The sequence below is a fragment of the Tenrec ecaudatus genome, chromosome X (genome assembly GCF_050624435.1).
Source record: "Tenrec ecaudatus isolate mTenEca1 chromosome X, mTenEca1.hap1, whole genome shotgun sequence".
In the NCBI taxonomy this organism is placed as follows: domain Eukaryota; kingdom Metazoa; phylum Chordata; class Mammalia; order Afrosoricida; family Tenrecidae; genus Tenrec; species Tenrec ecaudatus.
The window spans coordinates 21,348,843-21,370,020 of NC_134548.1; the positions used below are offsets into that span (position 1 = coordinate 21,348,843).

General features: G+C 41.5%; 1 protein-coding gene across 1 annotated transcript; it reads left to right on the forward strand.

The window, feature by feature from the left end:
* Nucleotides 1–889: 889 nt before the first annotated feature.
* EIF2S3 (eukaryotic translation initiation factor 2 subunit gamma) lies at nucleotides 890–18,996 on the forward strand. Its single transcript, XM_075538599.1, has 12 exons — nucleotides 890–1,043; nucleotides 1,516–1,579; nucleotides 3,821–3,948; nucleotides 4,041–4,162; nucleotides 6,418–6,512; nucleotides 7,614–7,772; nucleotides 8,968–9,102; nucleotides 10,755–10,849; nucleotides 11,671–11,815; nucleotides 12,421–12,590; nucleotides 14,667–14,839; nucleotides 18,537–18,996. The coding sequence occupies exons 1-12, from the start codon at nucleotides 966–968 to the stop codon at nucleotides 18,598–18,600; spliced, it is 1,428 nt and encodes a 475-aa protein (XP_075394714.1). The 5' UTR covers nucleotides 890–965; the 3' UTR covers nucleotides 18,601–18,996.
* Nucleotides 18,997–21,178: the final 2,182 nt, after the last annotated feature.

The window sequence follows — 21,178 nt, forward strand, 5'->3', positions numbered from 1 at the left end:
CACAGAACAATCTAAATTTAAGTACCTCTTCTATCTATTTCCAGTTAGAAATAAGGACCTCTTTATGATGGGAAAAAATTAAAGCATAGAAACGCACGCATAGAAAAAACACTCAAATTATTTTTTAACACGCGAGAGGAAAAAGGGTTTAAGAAAGTCTCTTTATTGATATTCCTTCCACTAAAGAAGTCGGTTTTTTTGGACCTGCATTAAAAAAACGCAAACTTACTTTGGGCGTTCTTATGACACCTAGATTGCTCCCCTACGCTAAATCCATCCGGAGTGCAGTCTAGTGCCACCAAGGACCGCCTCTCCGGCTCTGGACACCTCCCTCTGGGAACAAGTTAGGAACTTTGCTTTGGCTATATCGCTGCGCCCCAGCCCTTCCTCAAACTTCCACGCGAGGGCGCCCGCCCCACCGCCCGCCCAGGGACGCGCGGCACTGTAAGAGTGGCTGGCTCGGCACGAGGCTTCCTTCCGGCCATTTGCTCCGCCGCTGGCGGCGCGGATCCCGAGCCGACTTCGCCTTATTAAATGATCGGAGTCAATAAATCAGGATCGCCTCTCTTTTGTCTAGGTTCACATCACACGTAGGGCTCTCAAATTCCGGGAAACTCTTTTGGCCACCCTTACCGGAAACGGAAATGACTTCTCCCTTGCCACCGCGCGGTTCGGGTTGCATCACCCATTTCTCAGAGGGTCCTTTTCTGGAGCTGTCCTCAGGATTGCCTGCACAAATAGCCAACAGGTCTACGAATCTGAAACTATTAATAGTGCCTTCTGGGAAGCCTACCGGCGCTGAAGGAGTCTATGTGGAGGAAAGACCAAGGTGCCAAGCCTCGGTTACACATGTCCTCCTCCCTCCCCGGCTTGGGCACTGCGCTGACCTCCCGCTTCCATTGCCCCGCCCCCTACTAGGGAGCTTGCACGCTGTCAGGCGGCAGGAGGCCCAACTTCCTTCCTCTATGAGCAAGATGGCGGGGAACGAGGCTGGAGTCACTCTGGGGCAGCCGCATCTTTCTCGGCAGGATCTCACCACCTTGGTAAGGTACCTCTGTGGAGGGCGCACAGTGAACTTGAGTGATGGTGGCCATGCCTCCTAACAGAGATTGGGACAAGGCAGTGCCGGGATGTCGGGAGCCGGCGTGACTATTTGAGCTTCGACTCCGGAGCTCATGCTGCCACTAGCTCCGACCATTTGGCAAGTTCCATGTGAGTGTGTATGCTTGTGGGACTCCGAATTCCTCAAGCATCCGACTAGAAAGTCACAGTGTGGAATGCCACTACGACCAGAAAGGCCTAGGAAGGGAGTGTCTGTCCTTGCTGTTGCAGTTTGCAACGTTGGGGGCCTCGGGCCTCTGGATCACCTAGGGAGTGGAGGTGTGGTGATCAGAGGGCAAAACTATATAGGAAACACACTGTAGAAGTAACACGGTGTGAGCAAACGTTGAGTTGAAAGAACAGCCCTGCTTTGACTTTTGAGTGGTGGTTTCAAAGAAAAATGTTTCCTTGTAGGATGTTACCAAATTGACACCACTGTCGCATGAAGTCATCAGCAGACAAGCCACCATCAATATAGGTAAGAAACATCTGGAGTCGTGAATCGCTGGATCACCAAACCGGAGGTTTTAATTTCTTGGGGTTTGATAGCATTTTATGCTTTAGAAGACATTGTGACTAAGCACGCATTTCTTGGGGAGCACAACTCAAAATTCAACTGCCATTGTGCACATACTTATTTATAGCGACCCTCTTGGACAGAGTGTACAACTACCCCTCCCTTTAGGTTGGTTTCCCAGGCTAAATCCTTATGCCTACAGAAGCCTCATTTTGCTCCTTGGGAGCATCTGTTGTTAGCAGCCCAACCATAACCAATGCCACTAGGGTCCTTGGGAAACAGAATGCTGCAAATAGCTACTTTACAGACTAGGTGAGAAGGAAATATGTAGGCGTAAAAAATGTAACATGAGGCATGATAGAGTCACACGTTACAGAAGTTTAAAGAAGAGTTGGAAATGTGGCTCTACTTGCTACACAGGGTTCTTGCAAGAGTTTGTGAAAATCTCATTTGATAGATGAGCTATTATTAGGGGGACACCTCCCTTTAATTGGCACCCTTAGAACTTTACAGAAGTTATATTGACTGTAAATTTTAGATATTTCAGAGTCTGTGCAAACATCGCAGTAAAGCCTAGTTAAAAGTTAGACTCTACCATGAGTCCTTTAAAAAGCTATAAAATAAAACTGCGCTTCACAGCATGGCTGTAATCAAACGTGGTGGGTTTTAATACTTTTCTTGGCCTTTTTGGTTCTATTGGGGTTCAGAATACCTATACCTCTAGAAATGCTGGAACATTAATGTACAAAATCTTATGTGCAAGTGTTCATTTCAAATTACAGCAGTCTTTTCTGTAACAACATGCTGAACAATGCTTACACTGCATGTGTTTTATTTTCTAGAAGCTTCGGATATATCTATAGACATATTGTGTGTGTATGTCTGTAGTAGCAGCTGAGAATATGCATAACTCAGTGATGCCTGCATTGTTCAAGTTGTGCGATCACTCTTTCCTGAACTGCTCCTCCCTCCCTTCACATGACACCATTGTCCTCTAAGGTTCCTATCTAATCTTTTGATCACATTGATCCAATATAGATAGCTCCTAAAAGCAAATAGTGCTCAAGGCAGACATTTTTTTCTTAGTGAGGCTACTTTGTTGAGACTGCTGGGGATAAATTTGGTTTAAAGATCTCAAGGTCGTAATTTCAGTCAAAAGTCTAGAGTCCGTGAGAATTTGAAGCTCTGTATTGGCAGTTTTCCTTCTTGACCAGCATCCTATTGAATCTTCTATCAAACTAACTGGTAATGGTGGCTGGTTACCATCTAGTTCTTCAGGTCTCATGGCAAAGGAGGCAGTTGTTCACAAAGGCAACTATCCACACCTTCGATATCTTTTTCTTATTTCTGACTCCTTCCTCTTTAGTTCCAGGAGAATAGGAAGCAAGTTTTATGCCTTGGATAGCTGCTTACACTATGCAATGAATGAACACATTATTAAGCCAGTTAACAGGGTCTCCCATGAAACCATGGCCCTAAGCCTCCAACCAAGGAACCAAATCCCATGAGGTTTTTGGTTATACATAATCAGCCTCTGCAACTTTTTTTGTCATTGGAACTATATCATGCTACTTGCCAATTCAACTTTTTACAGGTGTGCAGTTACAATTATTACAGTATTCCCCTGAATAACTGTTTTTTCACCAGTTAACCCCCTTCGACCCCTGCTCTCCTGCCCCTGATAAACCACTTTGGCCTTTGCTTTTGCCTTTTCTTGTCTTCTTATGTCAGTGAGGTCATTTACTATTGGTCCTTTTGTGGCTGACTTAGTTTACTCAGTATAATGTCTTCGAGCCCCATCCATAGTATAACATGTTGTCAAGCCTTTGCTTCTGCTCCTGGGTGAGTAATAGTCCATTCATTGTATGTGCAACATTTTGCATAGCCAGTCACCTGTTGTGGATTTTAGGTGTGACCACCTTTTGGCTACTGTGAATAGTGATGCCATGCTGTGAGTCTGCTTCCAGGGGTTTTTTTTTTGCTTGTTTGTTTTTGGTGTATACCACTGAAAATGGTATTTACACATGGAAATTTCTCTTTAGGACTTTTCTCACGAGTTTTTAGTCAGAGCAGATTTTATAGAGGGAAAACTGAAGTCGTTATTGGTTTTGCATCGCTTTTGGTTTGCTACTCTTTAACACTCTTGAAATAGTTGATATAATTGGCTGCATGGGAAATTACTCTTTTGTATTTTGTCTATAGGCACAATTGGTCATGTAGCTCATGGGAAGTCTACAGTTGTAAAAGCTATTTCTGGCGTCCACACTGTCAGGTTCAAAAATGAACTAGAAAGAAATATTACCATCAAACTTGGATATGCTAATGCTAAGGTGAGTTACAGCTGGGGGAAACTAGAAGCCAGTTAACTTCAATTGTTGAATATGCAGATGATCAACCTCCTTTATTTCATTAAAACTTACAGATTTATAAACTTGATGACCCAAGTTGCCCTCGACCAGAATGCTATAGATCCTGTGGAAGCAGTACACCTGATGAGTTTACTACAGACATTCCAGGGACCAAAGGGAACTTCAAATTAGTCAGGTGCTCTCTCATGCTAACTGCACTCCACATTGGTGATATGTTGTACTTTTACAACTATTTAACTCGGTGATGTAAATCTTTGTGTTTTATTGCCTATAGTGAAAATAATTTGAAGAGTCAACTATGCATATTTCAGATTGCGTCCTTACCCCCTAAATTTTGCACCCAAAATGAGTCTCACTTGCTTCACCCTGAACAGGGATCAACAAACTTCACTCCACCAGATAGTATTTTTCTCTTTGCAAGCCACGGTCTCTGTTACACTTACTTAGCTCTGCCCTGTACAGGGATGGGTATGCCTTGTTTAAGGTCTTCTGACTTTCTATATGTACGTAGGCTGGGACACGCCAGTGTCTTGACTGCCACGACACCATAAGGTGGGAGACGCCTGCCTGACTGCTGCATGTGGCCCTGAACACCCCAGTCTGCGGTGATGCAGGCTCAGACTCCTGCCCTCCAGCCCCTTTGACTCCTGTGATTCAATAGATCTAACTCACTTCTTGCACAGGATGACCATTTCCTAGCCCTGGTTTCTTTCCCCTTAGCGTGCACTGACCCCTCCAGGGTCAAGTTCTCACTGATTAGATGTGAGGTGACACGTGTCTATATCTTTTTTTAAAAAAACATGTCTATATCGTAAAGCAGGTGGAGGTAGTATGTGGATGAAAAATTTGGGCCATGGGCCAGATTTGACCCATGAGTCTTCTTTTCTCAACTCTTGTTTTAAATCATGACAATGTAACGATATAATTAAACAACCTATAACAGTTCTGGGCAAGTTCTGGAGTTTTGTTCAAATAGTGCTGGCATCGCCACTTCACATTGGCAGTTCCAATGTGAGGTGCTAGAGAGACCTCTGCAGCAAATTAGCGTATACACTCGTGTATAAGCCGAGTTTTTCAGCTAATACTCGGGTTGGCTTATACTCAAGTGTATATGGTAACTCTTCAGATGGTACTCCCCAACTAGCTGCCCATTTTACAGCTTCTTCGGTTTTAGCTCTCAGATTGATGGCGTTTCCCATATGTCTGCTACCATAGTCTATTATAGTCAGTTTGATTAGATTGGGGTCTTTCTGTGTAGAAGTTAGGATATCTTATAAACAAAACAGCTTAGGTACACTTTGCAAGTACCTTTAGTTTTTATACTAGTATATAAATTAATATATAATATTATATATAAATTAACACAATATAAAACATTGATATTCTCAAAGCACTATTCCCACGTGAATTTAGGAAAATGAACCTTTAAGCAATCTTCAAAACATGATCAAGGACAGTGGTATCTTCAAATACAAATAAAACAGATAGGAAATCACAAGATGTCATATACTTGTACCTGAAATCAGATGTAAAAAATAATTAAAATGTCACCTAAAAATGTACCCCCACATAACACATAAATTAGGAATGAATTGTGTACGTATAACCGTGTTTCTATAAAAACTCCCAAACACAAATATTTTTAACACTATAAAGATGGTGACGAGATTAATAAGTTTAGGACACTTTGCTTTAACCACAACCTCAATTCACATGATTTTGAAATAAAATGTTCTCTGTTTATTGCCTTTTCTTAAATTGTCTTTGTTTTACTGCTTTGTGTACTTAGAATTTAAATTCAATAGATGCTTAACAGAAGATTAAAATAATATTTTTAAAGAACATCTTTTTGGCATATTTCAATAAAATTGGGGGAAAACATCTTTCTTAGAGAAAAATTATTAAATAAAATCATATCCTGATCATGATCAAATATTCCTGATAACGTGAAAGTAAATCAGAAAGCGCTGAAGTATTTAATCAGATCTATTTCTACCATCATTACATGACTTCAGTGAAGTGGTTACCTGAAAAACTTAAGCTCTATGTAGATCATAGGTCTTTAAAAACGACTATTTTGATATATGAGAAGTGAGAATATAAGACTTTTGGAAATTTGGGGGGGGGTGTTTAGTTATGAGGACACCAATTGTATCTTTATGTATAGAAACTATTTCGAATAACATAGGAGTGAATATTTACATTGAGTTGACCAGCTACGTGTGTAATTTTAAAAACCTATTATGGATAACTATACTTTTTTCCTTTATTTTTACTTTGTTTCTTTAATTTCAGAAAGAAACCATTTTTAAAAACTCCACTTTTTTGGTTTATTCCAAACTTCACCATCAGTGAACTAGGAAATTCCCTAAGTGACTGGTAACTTGGATGTGTAGGTAGTGTTTTTTAAGGCTGTTTTTCAATTGTCAGGCACGTTTCCTTTGTGGATTGTCCAGGCCATGATATTTTGATGGCTACCATGCTGAACGGGGCCGCAGTGATGGATGCAGCTCTTCTGCTGATAGGTAAATGGAACCCCAGTTGGCTTGGCCAAACCAGTGCGGAGTAGACCCACATGGAATGTTAAAGGGGAAGGAGGAGGGCTTTGAGACACATCTCTCTTACTTTGTAAGGGTGATATGAGTGGAAACCAACATGCCACACCAGGGACTCAGGAAATCATGCCTGCCCGCCAATTTTCACAAAATACTAAAGATTGTTTAGGAGTGGATGTCTTATGAGGTTTATGGTAGTATTAAAAAATAAATAAAACAGTAGGGCATTCCCCTCCCACTTAAAATCATGAGGTGATTTGTTATTTTAGTTTTAGATGTAAGCATAATAGTACATGTAGGGTGGGTTAGTTGGTTTTCTGTGGAGGTGGAGGGCTCGTCTCCAACTCTCCTCTGGAACAGTGAATTAAAATCAAACCCAATGCTCTCAAGTCAATGCCCACTTAGAGCGACCCGAGATGACAGAGGAGAGCTGTCCCTATGGGTTTCGGAGGCTGTAACTTGTTAAGAAGGAGCCCCAGTCTATAGTTCTGTTGCATCATTCTTTGGAGTGCTCTCTGCCTCTCAGGAACTTGGCTGGGCCAGAGCAGCTTAAAACTGGGTAGAGCCAGGGGGGCTATGCTTTGGGCCGGAGCAAAGGCTGAGGTCCTGAAAAGACCCCAAAGAACCAAACTAGTTGATTTTAAGCTTCTAGTTCAGGGCCAGGAATAGGGGTCTAAAAGGTGGGAGTGTCCAGTAAATGCAGTTCCAGAGCCAGGAGCATGGGCAAAAGGTGGACAGTGGCAGTGATCGCCAGGATACTTGTCTTGAGCAGGGTAGGGACAGCCAAAGGGCTATTTGATTTCTTTTGTGTTGGTGGTGGTAATGGTAACAGGTAACATAAAATTGACTCTCGTTTCATCATTGACATATAGTTGCATTCAGCATATTTACAATATTGTACAACCGCTCCTACGACCTAGTTCCAGAACTCTTTCATCACCCCGGAAGGAAAACCCTACTACATGTTAAGCAGTCACGCATTCCCCTCTAATCTGCTTTCTATCTCTGGGCTTTTGCCTGGTGCCAGTTAATTCTTACATTATCTTTTTTTTTTCATTCCTCATCACCTAGCTGGTAATGAATCTTGTCCCCAGCCACAGACATCTGAACATCTGGCTGCTATAGAAATCATGAAACTGAAACATATTTTGATTCTACAAAATAAAATTGATTTGGTGAAAGAAAGTCAGGCTAAAGAACAATATGAACAAATCCTTGCATTTGTACAAGGTAAGAAACTATGATACCCTTCAACCTATTAATTACTTTGGAGAGGGCTGTAATCCCTGTGAAGTTAGGTGCCAATGAGTCCATTTTCAACTCATTGTGACCCCAGGTGACAAAGTCGAACTGGCCCACAGCATGTCTGAGGCTATGGTCTCTCAACAGCAGCTCAACACGTGTGCTGGCCTCCTATAGAATTGCTGCGTGTACCTGGACCCCCGCCCTTTTGCTCAATGGCTCAGTGCATCACCGCCAGAGCTTACTTCATCCACATATTACATGTTAAATGAGCTTTTGTTAGAATCGATTATCTGAAGCAGTAAAGTGATGAATTTTTCTTTAACAAAAAATTGTTGGTTGCCATTGAGTTGGTTCCAACTCAAGGAGCCCACGCATTAGCATAGTAGGACCCTCCCCCCCCAAGAGTTAATTGTTTTTCTTCATTTGTTTTCTGTTGCTTGGTCCTGTTGAGGCTATACAGAACAGAGTTGAACAAGTGCTCCATGTATAATTGAGTGTCCTTAAGTTGTCATGTTCCTCTTTTTCCATGTTGTTCCTGCCCCCATTTCCCTGTAGGGTTTTCCAGGCTGGCCTTTTGGAAGCAGATCACCATGCCTGTCTTCCTGGGAGCCTCTGAGGTTCAAACTGCCAGCCTTTGGGCTAAGAATCAGGCATCACCCAAAGACCCACAGCCTGATAAAAGACTTCTTATGAATGTATTTTTGTCACGAAGAAAGTCATTTTGATAAAAATTTTTATGCTTGGTCAATTTCTTTGACCAGCCTTTTTGGCGTGTAATTAATGTGCGCCAGGAGTCTTTAATTGGCAGTCAGAAATTTATATCTTGACATTTATCGGGAGATTAATTATGTGTTACTACAAATCTCAATTAGTATACTTCTCTTTCCCAGGAGTGCTAGTATCTTATTCTTTTATGCAGTTTTAGCTGTTTACTACTAAATAAACCTCTTACTATATTTCTTATCAATTTTGCCTTCATGGGATACTATTTTCAAGAATGAAAAGAAAACTTAGTGCATCAGCATCTCTCAACAGAAGGATCACTACCCAGCTGCCAATGTGTGTTTGGGGTGGTTGGTCAGGCGACTATTTTAGTAATTTCAGCACATGTTTCATGTAAGAGTTGAAGAACACTGTGTAAAACCCAAGACTTTTGATCTCTCTGAATCTTGTTGAATAGGTACAGTGGCAGAAGGAGCACCGATTATTCCAATTTCTGCTCAGCTGAAGTACAATATTGAAGTTGTCTGTGAGTACATAGTAAAGAAAATTCCAGTACCTCCCAGAGACTTTACTTCAGAACCCCGACTCATTGGTAAGTAATAGGATTCACCTTTACCTCGTATTTCATCTTTGTGCAGAGATAAGTCACTATATCTTAACAATTTGGGGGTTTTCAAAAAGAGCATGGATTTATGAAATCCAAGAGCAGTTGTTTGTTTTAATCTCCGTGGCATGAAATACCTGCTGGACCACATTACTGGGTGAGGAAGAGTCCTGGATACCATAGGCAGGAACTGTTAACCCCTTTAGGTGTGGTCAAGGTTCAGTAACATGGTAATTTCTATGGAATTGCTACATTTTAGTCCGTAACAGGTTAGAACTTAGAAGTGACTTTAATGAAGACTTCATTGTCTCTCTTAGCTAGACTTTAGGTTTGCTAGAACATTATTAATCATTTGATTAGGCCTGCAGTTTCTACTCAAGGATGGAAGATTCTTTTCAGAAAAGCTATCTCTTCTTCCTCCAGGCCCCCTGTGGTTGGGTGGGAAGTGTATTCTTGGAGCATTTGTTACATGGGTCATTCGTTACAGATTGCTTTTCTCAGCACTGAAGTGCAGGCTCTGTATTGTAGAGCTTTGTAGTTTAAATGAAAGCTAACAGACAAACAGATCTATGAGGAGAAAAGGCCACCGTCCCCCGGCCTCCCGTTTCCAGCCTGAGCCTTCAAGTAACCCAAGTTGAGTGTTGATATAGGTGTTCCCACTCTTTTCTCTTTATTTCTTTGATATGGCCCGGGGATCATCTTGTGCATATTTTTACAAGTAGTTTTTGGGTTTTTTCCTCCCCTTAACACAGTATATGAGAGTTATCCTTCATTATCTTGAGCTCTACCAGTCTTAATCAATAGCTGTGTGATACTCTCAACATATGCTTAAAGCAAAATTCATCACTTATTACTGAACTTTCACAGTATTGCCCTTTTTTGATTCTGCCGTAAAGTAAGGCTGCTATAGAAAGCATCGGGTAATCATTAATATTCAACTTGATCGCACAGCTGGCGCTATGGTAGCCACATCGGGTAGACTAGAGAAACCAATCCATAGCCACTCGTATGTGTATAAGAAAAAGGCTATACCAGAGCAGTTGAATATCGAGAGAACATCCCAACCCAGTCCAGATCAAGTCCACAAGCCCAATATTAGCCCATATTGTCTGATCCCAATCTATAAAGTCCTCTTCAGACTCACAAAATACATGGAATGATGCAGAATTCAGGATTGGGTTGGGAATCTTATGGATCCAGTGGCGATGTAAGCATCTAAGCACTGGCAGGGGTCTCTACGTGGCTTCTGTGGCTCCAGAGGTCTGGTTACATCAGGGTATGTCCACCTGGCTTCTCCAGTTCCCAGGGTGTAGTGCAATGTGCCTTGTCAGTAGAGCATCTCCAAGGGAGTGAGTCTTGTTGATAAGAGTGTCACCAAGGTATAATGAGCCAAGAGAGAAGTGTCTCCCACCTCCAAGGAGGAAATAGAAGCATTCCCAGAATTCTCAGAAGGACATGCTCACACAGAGGCCTCATTGGTTATATCTTGATTGACAGGCCAGACTCCACCCCTTCACTCATAATTCTCTCAAATTGACACCAGATTATCTAATTATCCCAGCTATTGTAGAAAAGTTTATCTTGGAAAAAAGTATCTCCTCTCAAAATGACACGATTGACTTTAATGTGCTTTCTTTTAGTGATTCGGTCCTTTGATGTCAACAAACCTGGCTGCGAGGTTGATGACCTCAAGGGGGGTGTGGCTGGAGGTAGTATTCTAAAAGGAGTGTTAAAGGTAAGCTGGGCTTTGAATTGTAGCTTTTCTTCCCCCTTGCGTTGATCAGGGGGGAAAGGGATAGGGAATTTAAGTTGAAAATAAAATTGTTTTTTTCAAGTGTCTGGTACTTGACAAAGATTTCTTGGTCTTTTGTGCCTTTTGAGTGGCTTACACACATCTATGCGCCTTGGAGGTACGGAGCGAAGCTCTGGGAGCATAGTGGGTTGTGTTTGGCTGCTAACTACAAGGTCAATGATTCAAACCCACCAGCAACTTTGAAGGAGAAAGAGGAGTCTTTCTACCCCTGGAAAGGTTCATAGCAGGGGTCCTCAAACTTTTTAAACAGGGGCCAATTCACTGTCCCTCAGACCCATTGGAGGGCCGGACTATAGTTTAAAAAAGCCTATGAACAAATTCCTATGCACACTGCACATATCTTATTTTGAAGTGAAAAACCAAACGGGGCAAAACACCCGGCGGGCTGGGTAAATGTCCTTGGGAGGCCTCAGTTTGAGGACACCTGGTTTATAGTCTCAGAAACCCACAAGGGCAGACCTATTCTGTCCTGTAGGGTCACTATGAGTTGAAATTGATTTCGGTGGCAGTGAGTGTGGGACACATTTTATATGTTGACAGACTTGTGTTCCAGGTCTTTGTGTTACAGATGAACGGCTCAGGTTTTGAAGATTTCTTTCGTATCCTCCTGCTGGACCCTTTAATAGTGCTCTCTGGAGTAAAAGAAGGAGCATATTTTCAGTTTTATAGCCTGACTGTGAGGACTCTTGATGTGTAAATAGTAATTGTGTTGCCCCAAATATTGCCAATTTGTATGCTTACAGGTGGGCCAAGAGATAGAAGTCCGACCTGGTATTGTTTCCAAAGATAGCGAAGGAAAACTCATGTGTAAGCCAATCTTTTCCAAAATTGTGTCACTTTTTGCGGAGCATAATGATCTTCAGTATGCGGCTCCAGGGGGTCTTATTGGTAAGGATTTTCCTATCACTCCTACGCTTTGAGGTGGAGGGCCTTCTTGATCCCGTTCATAGCATATAGATTACTCAGATACACACATTCACTGTAAAATTCTTGACAGTAAACAAAAATGTGGGTGGGTATGCATTCATGTGGCTAAGCTGTTACTTTGATACTACATTCCCCGTGTTGTGCAGCTGCCACCACAATTTCCAGAATGTTATGTGAAATCTTTGTAGAGAGATAACCTTTTTTATCTTCAAGGACAAAAATGGCAAGCAGATGGTCTGTGGGTTACTCCTGCATTTTTGTATCTTCCCAACCTTGGTTCCAGGTGTTCTGACTCAGTTTTGTGTTAGGCTATTATCTTTGCTGTTACATATTATGCCAAGAAAATCATATTTGTAATCGCCTAACTAATCTACACATTTACAGTTTTGTTTCTTCAGATACAGCAGAATTTGTCAGATAGCTATTTTCTCTGAAAGTTAGGAGAATATGAAAGTATCAGGCTATTAAGATGCATAGCTATGTACTAAATGTGGGGGTAAATAACTAGCTATATAGGTGTTGTAAGAAACACAAAGTTGGATTATCTGCATCTTACTTCTTATTAGGAGTTGGAACAAAAATTGACCCCACTTTGTGCCGAGCGGACAGAATGGTCGGGCAGGTACTTGGTGCCGTAGGAGCTTTACCTGAGATCTTCACAGAGTTGGAAATTTCCTATTTCCTACTCAGGCGGCTTCTAGGTGTACGTACTGAAGGAGACAAGAAAGCAGCCAAGGTAAATTGCTTTTTAGAATTCCCCCCTGCCCCGAAAAAGGCAAATAGTAGTATTAAAGTTAATTTTGTTCATTCTGTTGTGGTTACCAGGAAATTAAGAAATTTGACTTCCTGAAAACTGGAAAGGTCCATTTCCTTCTGCTACTAAGTCAGTAGTAGTTTTAACGCAGATAATGTGAACATTATACATTTGTTTTGTTTTCCCTCTCCTCTGGGCACCAAGCTTGTTACACGTGTGGGTATATTGTATACAGAACATATGTTAAGTGGCCATCAGCTGTAAGTGTAAAGTATTATTTAAAAGGTAAAAGTATCTGTCACATATGACAAAAACTTGACATTCCTGATAGACTTGGTGATTTTTTAAGGAGCTCTTAGATTAGGTTGATAGAAAATTACTGACCCCGAATATTGGCAAGGATGTAGGGAAATAGCAATCATATGCTTTTGAGAAATTATAAATTGATAGCCCTTTGGAGGACAGAAGCTTATCAACATCTTTCATGTGCCAGCAAATTTCACTGTAGCCTTATTTTCACTAGTAAGTATTTATTAAGGGCATATCCACTTGGTGTGAAATGTGCTGATTGAAGAGAGCAAAGGTGGGCGATGTGTACACGCAGAGAAGGAGCTCTGTGTTATAGTAAAGTGGGATTGAGGACCAGGAAAGCCAAGGTAGAGAATTCTCATACCTGGTTTTGACGCTGGGCTTCTCTTAATTATAAACCTCAAAGAGTGTCAGTGAAAAATTCATGCAGACCCAATCTGCCTGTCCCCCACCCCTCCAGACACGATGTTCTGTTTTTTGTAGGTTTTATGAATGTTTCACTGAGTGCTTAACATGAGGCTTTTCTGTTCTTTGGAGAAGCTTAGAATGAGTGCAGCCATCTCATGTTAGGACTGAACAGTCTGTACTGGGGGGCATAAAATAGTTACGCCAGAGTAGATCTTGACCTTCAGCAGCCAGATCCTCAAGCCTTTGCATATCATAAGGAAAGAAATCGTTTTGAATATGCGCCACAAACCTATAAAGTTTGTAGGATTGTCATGGCAATTTTTCCTGCGTTTTTGTTTTAATGGTTTCCTCAATAAAGATTCCCTTCTCTTCCCCCAACTAGCTGGCTTTTAATTAAAACATGAAACAATTAAAATATGAGTGATCTGAATCCATTCTGACTCACAACCCTTGGAGTTTTTGAGGCTTTAAATCTTTATGAGAGCCAACAGCCCTATCTTTCTCTCACAGAGCAGCTGGTGGGACGTACACACACATGTATTACGTACATACAAATAATGTGTAACAGCCGTGTCAGACCTGATCTAACTTCACAAAGAGAAGGAGAAAAAAGCTGTTCCATCAACAGCAAGACTGGCTTTTGTGAGGCAGAGGTCAAGCATGCCTCAACCCTTCCATCTTTTGACAATTCTTGCATCAGCTATTTCTCCTCTGGCCCTCTTTCCATCTCTGTCTGTCGGGCTTGATAATGGGTAGCAATGGCCACACAGAACTTGGGATTATGGGGTTTATTAGAGAAGGAACAGGTTCTACCTCCAGATCAGGAAATGACTAGGGCAGTTCCTGTGCTGGGGCCCTGAGCCTGGCCTCTTTCCTGCTCAGGCCAATATCACATTACTCATTCACTCAAAGGAAACTGCCCGAGCATCTCACTCTGCCCGGAGGCTTTCAGCTCTGGCTCTGGAGGTTGACAAACCTGAGCTCTGGAGGTTGAATCAGGGAACTGAGAAAGGTCACCACTCTGCCTTGTGCTGTTGTTCCAGTTCTGTGGCCACTATCTCAGATTCCCGTTACAGCTCTCTCCCTATAAACCCTAGATCCGAAGGACTCCCTCCGCTCCTGGCTGGCTCCCATCTCTGTTCTAGAATTGACTCTTTGAAGCCTACGTTCCAAACACCTTTATTTGTCTGGTTTCAGCCCAACAAGCCCTTGTCAGCAAGACACACACATATACATAAACACACAGGTCACAAAGGCTTGCGTATTTTCTAAAGTATCTGACCGGTACCCACAAGTTGTCACAATTTGGGTGCTTATTTTTCTTCCCATCGATTCCCCTAGGTGCAAAAGCTGTCTAAGAACGAAGTGCTCATGGTGAACATTGGATCCCTGTCAACTGGAGGAAGAGTTAGTGCAGTGAAGGCTGATTTGGGCAAAATTGTTTTAACTAATCCCGTGTGCACAGAAGTAGGAGAGAAAATTGCCCTTAGCCGAAGAGTGGAGAAACACTGGCGGTAAGTTTTACTTGTTAGCTTTGCCACTGTCCAATAAAGACAGTGCTTTCCTGTGGGGGTGTAGTTCTTGAGGTATATACACATAAGCGCAAACTCTTCTTAAATACAAGTTTTTCCGTGGAAACTGGTGACTGTTTACTCCCAGGTTTCCGTCCAAATACAGTATTTAGTTCATCTCATTTGCAATTTACGTCAAAGCAAGGGAGTTACGCTTAATGTTTCCATTGTCTTTGACATTTGAAGGCTTTGTGTTTTGACATTATTTGAAGCCTAAAAGAAAGATTACAAGAATTTTACAGAGAAGTCTTCTGTACTGTTTGTCCAATTAAAAAGAGTATGTCTGAGTGATTATTTTTATCTGAGCCATTTGGGGAGGGGAGAGATTGTATACCCCCTTAATACTTCAGTGTGTATTTCATAAAAATGGAATCTTATTTTATGTTACATAAAATAAGAAATTAACATTGGTAAAATACTGAAATCTATAGTGTAAGTTCCAGATTATGTTACTTGTCCTAGTATAATAATCTCCTCAATAGCATTATTCCCATCCCAATCTCCAGTCTAGGATCATGCGTTGCATTTAGTTTCATGTCGCTTCCATCTCTAATCTGAAACTTCCTCAGCTTTCTACGGTCCTACATGACATTAACTGGTTTGACAAACCTTTCTATAGTGGACCCTAATTTATATTTATTTGATGCGTAAGTCCTTATATAGGCAGTGAGGGGTCCTTCTCAGGGACTCCCTTCCTGAGGCACACACTGTCTGCCAGCTCTGGCATTGGGGTGGTTGCTTCTCGTTGCCTAGTTTCTTTGCTCTATAATATTCTTGTTTGTTTTGTCCTTGCCACTACTGAGTAATCTATAGGAAAGCCCTTGGAGGGCATGCGAATGGCCTGCTCACCGTCCTCTCCATACTCCGTCTATTTAGTGTTCATTCATTGAGCCTGATTATGAAAGTTATAAAATAACGATTCCCTGGGAGGGTGGGGTGGAAAGGGAACTGATTATAGAGAGCTACATATAACTTCCTCCCTGGGGAACGGATAACAAAAAAGTGGATTACGGGAGACATCGGACAGTGTAAGATATGGCACAATAATAATTTAGAAATTATCAATGGTTCATGAGGGACGGGGGAGAGAGGAAGGAGGGGGGAAATGAGCTGATGCCAAGGGCTTAAATGGAGACCAACTGTTTTGAGAATGATGAGGGCAACAAATGCACAAATGTGCTTTACACAATTGTATGGATTGTGATAAAGAGTTGTATGAGCCCCCAATGAAGTTTTTAAAAACCCACCCAAATAAATAAATACATTATTCTGACCCCACCTCCAGTTTCCCTATTCCACATGAGCCACCCAGTTTTTTCCCCCGGTTACTTATTTACTTAGCTAATTACGACATGGAGTCATAGAGGTCTCGATTGGTGAGTGATGAGCCATTACTGTCTTTTTATTTGGATGACTAAATTACCCAAGATCTGTCCCCTGGCACCCCCTGGAGCTAGTTCTTGTGCTCTTTTGATAAGACTCCCATCATCTGGGGCTTGTTTCTTTGAGCACTGCTCTCATCAGAAGTTTTGGCTTCATCTAGACCTTCGTGTCCCAGTTCTGAAATTGTTTAGAGGGACATGGCACATAGAAAAGAAGATCCTGGGATCCTAGGGGCAGCTCACTGCTCCTAGGTGCTGTCTCTACGTCTTCCGACTGCATCCTGCTAAGGAACACACACGCACACTTTAGCTTCTGACCCGGTTTTCATTAGGGTTTTGGAGTTTGTCCCTTCCATTCTGTGTGATTTCGTCATAGCCCATCTCACACTTCGTTATAGTGCAAAGGACTCCTCTCTTTGGTACGTACTTAAAACCCCAGCTCAAGTTCATTTTACTAAAATCTTTTCAGGGTGCTGTGCTCAATATTTTCTAATAGTTTCTCCCTGTGGATTCAGAGCTTTTCTGGAAGCTTCTACTGACTAACCTTTCCTTCTGCTCTTTCCAATGTAAGTCTTCTACATTCGACTGTTCTGTGCTCCATTGTCCCCAACGCTAGTAAAATCCCTACTGGCTCTTTGTTCTTTCCTCACTACCTGCCTTCATTATTGGGCCTTCCCTGAATATTGTGCTTTCTCGTTACTTAATCATCTGCCAGATCTATGTGAGTGGCTACTTTCTCATTTAACTAGAGTTATACTTTTATATTTTCAGTGAATAATCCCATTTCACGGTTTTCTATTCCCTTTTGAGTTCCTTCGTGTGTGATATTGTTTATTATTTTGGACACACTGATTTCAAGTAGATTTTAAAATAAGTTCCAATAAACTTTCCAACGCCCTCAATTATCTATAACTTGGTGCATTTTCTAAATTAGCATAGATTTTAAGACAAAGGGTCTTTTGTGTCTGTCAACCAGATCAGTATTAGACAATGATATGAGATTTCAGACTTAGCTTGAAAATGAGCAGACATGTTGAAACCCTTGAAAGGAATAAGGAGGTAAACAAGCAGCCATCTAGCTCAGCAGCAGCAAAGCCCACATGGAAGAAGCACTGCAGCCTGTGTGATCACGAGGTGTCCAAGGGATCCGATATCAGCCATCAAAGAACAAAAAATCATTGAGAATGAGGGGGAATGCAGAGTGGGGACCCAAAACCCATCTATTTTTTCCTTTTTAAAAAAAAAACATTTTATTGGTGGCTCGTACCCCAAAGCCCATCTTTAGGCAACTGGACACACTCCGAGGAGGAGATGAGCCAGTCAGGATGCAGTGTAGCAACGATGAAACATACAACTTTCCTCCAGTTCCTAAATGCTTCCTCCCACCTCCCACTAGCATGATCCCAATTCTACCTTACAAATCTGGTTAAACCAGAGGATGTACACTGGTAGAGATAGGAACAGGAAACACAAGGAATCAAGGATGGATGATCCCTTCCGGACCGGTAGTAAGACTGGCAATACCGGGAGGGTGGGTGGAAAGGGGGAACCGATTACAGGGATCTACATATAACCTCCTTGGGGGACGGACAACAGAAAAGTGGGTGAAGGGAGACATCAGACAGTGTAAGATATGACAAAATAAAAAATTATAAATTATCAAGGGTTCATGAGGGAGAGGGGAAATGAGCTGACGCCAGGGGCTTAAGTGGAGAGCAAATCTTTTGAGAATGATGAAGGCAATGAATGTACAAATGTGCTTTGCCCAATTGCTGTATGTATAGATTGTGATAAGAGTTGTATGGGCCCCCAATAAACTGATTTTTAAAAACGAATACAGAAGCAGCTGAATGATGCTTTCATTCTTAATCTTGGAGGTTTAGTTGGTTTGATTTTGTTCCAGAGGATGCAGTTGATAAGAGTGAGGATGGGCATATTTATAATAGTGACCTTTTGTTTGCTCTTCCTGTCAGTCATGTTGGCCAGAGCCAACAACAAGGGGTTTCATAAAGTTCACCAGAAAAAATGGAATCAAAGGAAGCTTAATTTCTCCCCCAACTTTCTGTAACCTCTTCATGTCAGGCTCTACGACTCCAGAAGATCATTGTAGATGTTCTTTCTGGAATTGCAGGCGATGAGAACAAACTTGAATGTAGAAGATGGGCAAATAAGACTAGTGTCATGTGAGCATGCGGTAAGAATGACGTGGTTGGGAAATGCATGCTAAAACCCTTACGTTATTTCATTTCATTTTGCAGTCTAATTGGCTGGGGCCAGATAAGAAGAGGCGTGACAATCAAGCCAACAGTGGATGATGACTGAAGATGCCCAGTTAAATAACAGTAAAGCTGGAAAATTGCTCCCCAACCTAGGGATGTATGAAGATGCCCAGTTAAATAACAATAAAATTGGAAACCGCTCCCCAACCTAGGGATGTATTTTCAAAGTAATACCACAATTCTATTTCACCGCTCATTACCTTCAGTGGTAGCCGTAAGATTACTCTGAGTATTTGCTGATGAAATGTAATCTCTGGTACTACAAGTAGTCCATAATAAATGAACAATTAGTGTAATACTGGATTTACTCTACAGCCAGCCTTTGGTGTAGCATACATGCCAATTGAACCTATTTGAAATAAAGATTCTGACCACCTTATTCCCTTCATCTTTGGGTAGTTCCAGGAATAAAGGGCTGTCACGGCAGTTCAAAAAAAAATGACTCAGAGCCTCCTTAAAGACCAGCTCCTCTTCCCCATAGTTTCAGTTGGATTTATCTTAGAAATGGAAGATGAGACAGAAGTTTATGAGTTCCAATTACATTACCTTTAGAGCCTGGACAAAGCTTTCCTTCCTTGCTCCTAGACTGGAACACAGGCAATGAAATGCAGTGCTCCCTCCCTTTTTTTTTGTTGAATATATTTTATTGATGGGTCTTATTATACATCTTATTTGTATGATAGTATAATTACTTTATCATAAATTGCATATAATTCCCCTTGCATAAAGTAGCCTATGTCATTTTCAAATAATCCCTTTCTGAGTCAAGTAATCGTAAAATTCACAAAGAGCCTTGTAAAGAATTATTTTGGATAGATACATGGAGAGTGCACAGCTTAAATTTTTTTCACTAAACAGATAAAGCAAGGTAGGGATATTGTTTTACAAATGTTTATTTGAAAGAAGTATATCTTTAAGCCTGAAATGCATGAAATTGATATATTTTGGGAATAATGTATAAGACTAAACAGAATAAATATGAAAAGGTAAGTAGCTCTACAAAAAAGATGAAAGTGAGTGTGCTAGGCCAGGTTGACTAGAGAAACAAACCCAGCAACACTCATGTATGTATAAGAAAGAGCTTTCTTATACGAGAAGCATTATATGTGAAGAAAACATCCCAGCCCAGGCAAACTCAAGTTCCTAAGTCCTACACTAGTCCATAAGTTCCTCTTTAGACTCACAAAGCCACATGAAACAATGCCGAATGCAGGAATATCACAGGTCAGTGGGTGCAAAGTCGTGTGGATCCGATGGCTGTGTGCCCATCACCGGAGCTCTTGCAGCCATCGGGGTCAGGCAGCAGGAATGAAGGCAGAGAGATAGGAAGAGGCTTCCAGGGCCTTCCTGATGAGAAGGCCATGCCCACAAGGAGGTACCACCATGCTGTGACCTGATTGACAAGCTAGACTCCCCTCCTGTCCTTTTATAAATCTTCAAGTTGACATGAACTTATGTAACTAGCACAGACCACCCCTTCTGAACTTAACACCTTTCAACAACTCTTTAACCATAGATAATTTTAAAACAAAACAATCATAAAATCATAGTTGTATCTAACAGTATAAAACTAAAAGGCATACTAAAAATGTGCCAGCCTCGTTTAAATATAAGTAAACAAACCAATTTAAATACTATCAGTAAACAATTTAATTTCTATAAGTAAACAAAACAAAAATATTCTATGCCTAACATTGCAATTATGGGAACACCTACATCATAATTCTATAATCCTATCAACATTTCCCCCTACCCATCAATGTTGGTAAGCCACCTTCTTCATGCCTTTGTCTTCCACATTCCGGGTGTCCAATGTCTCTACTGCCCCTTCTATCAACCAGTACTCTGAAGATACAAGCATTTTCGATGATGTGAAGAATCTCATTCTAGTTGGCACCTGCGTGTCTGCATCCATCATTAAAGTCAAACCAGGACAGGCCATCCATAAAGTCAGCAGGAAGATGCACCAATTCACAAGCTCAAAAATTTTTTCTTCATTTGGTCAACTCATTGTGGGCCACCTCACTTGGCCTCACTCAGGTGCCCATGGGCTGTCTTGACTTTTGACCAAGAGTCCCTGTCACAAATACTCACCAACCTTAGCCCCCTTGTGCTACGTCATGTCATAGGCTCAGGTTCCCACAGCTCTTTAAACTTCAGATCAGGCAATCTGCTCTTGTTTGCAACTCTAGTCCCTGTGAACTAGGTCCACAGGTGTCCGTGGCCAGATGCTCTATTCATATTTCCCACGAATCATTTCTATGATGCATTATAGCAATAATAATAGTTAGAAAAGATTGATGTAATCCTAATACAGTCGGATACTAAACACATTCTTAAAACATTCTAATTTAATCCTTTCTGATCTAAACTATCCCATTCACATGCATTATGGTCTTAGGCCTCTGGTGGCACCAAACTAGGACCAGGCCTTTGGTCACCCAGTTTGACTCACCAGCATGGCCTCAGAGAAGTTCGAGGGGGTATTTTTGCCCCCTGAACTCAAAATTTACATCTCTCACATTCATTTTTACAATTTCAGACAGAAATGACCAAATGCAACTTCTGGGCATCAGAACCTTCACTTCCCATGTCCTTCCCAGAGGAGAACAAGTAAAATA

Bases quoted from the DNA above. Each gene is read 5' to 3' on its own strand.
- EIF2S3 (XM_075538599.1), top strand. From the start codon at position 966: ATGAGCAAGATGGCGGGGAACGAGGCTGGAGTCACTCTGGGGCAGCCG. The intron at 1,044-1,515 runs GTAAGGTACCTC...GTTTCCTTGTAG, and splicing joins GGCAGGATCTCACCACCTTG to GATGTTACCAAATTGACACC. The intron at 1,580-3,820 runs GTAAGAAACATC...TTTTGTCTATAG, and splicing joins ACAAGCCACCATCAATATAG to GCACAATTGGTCATGTAGCT.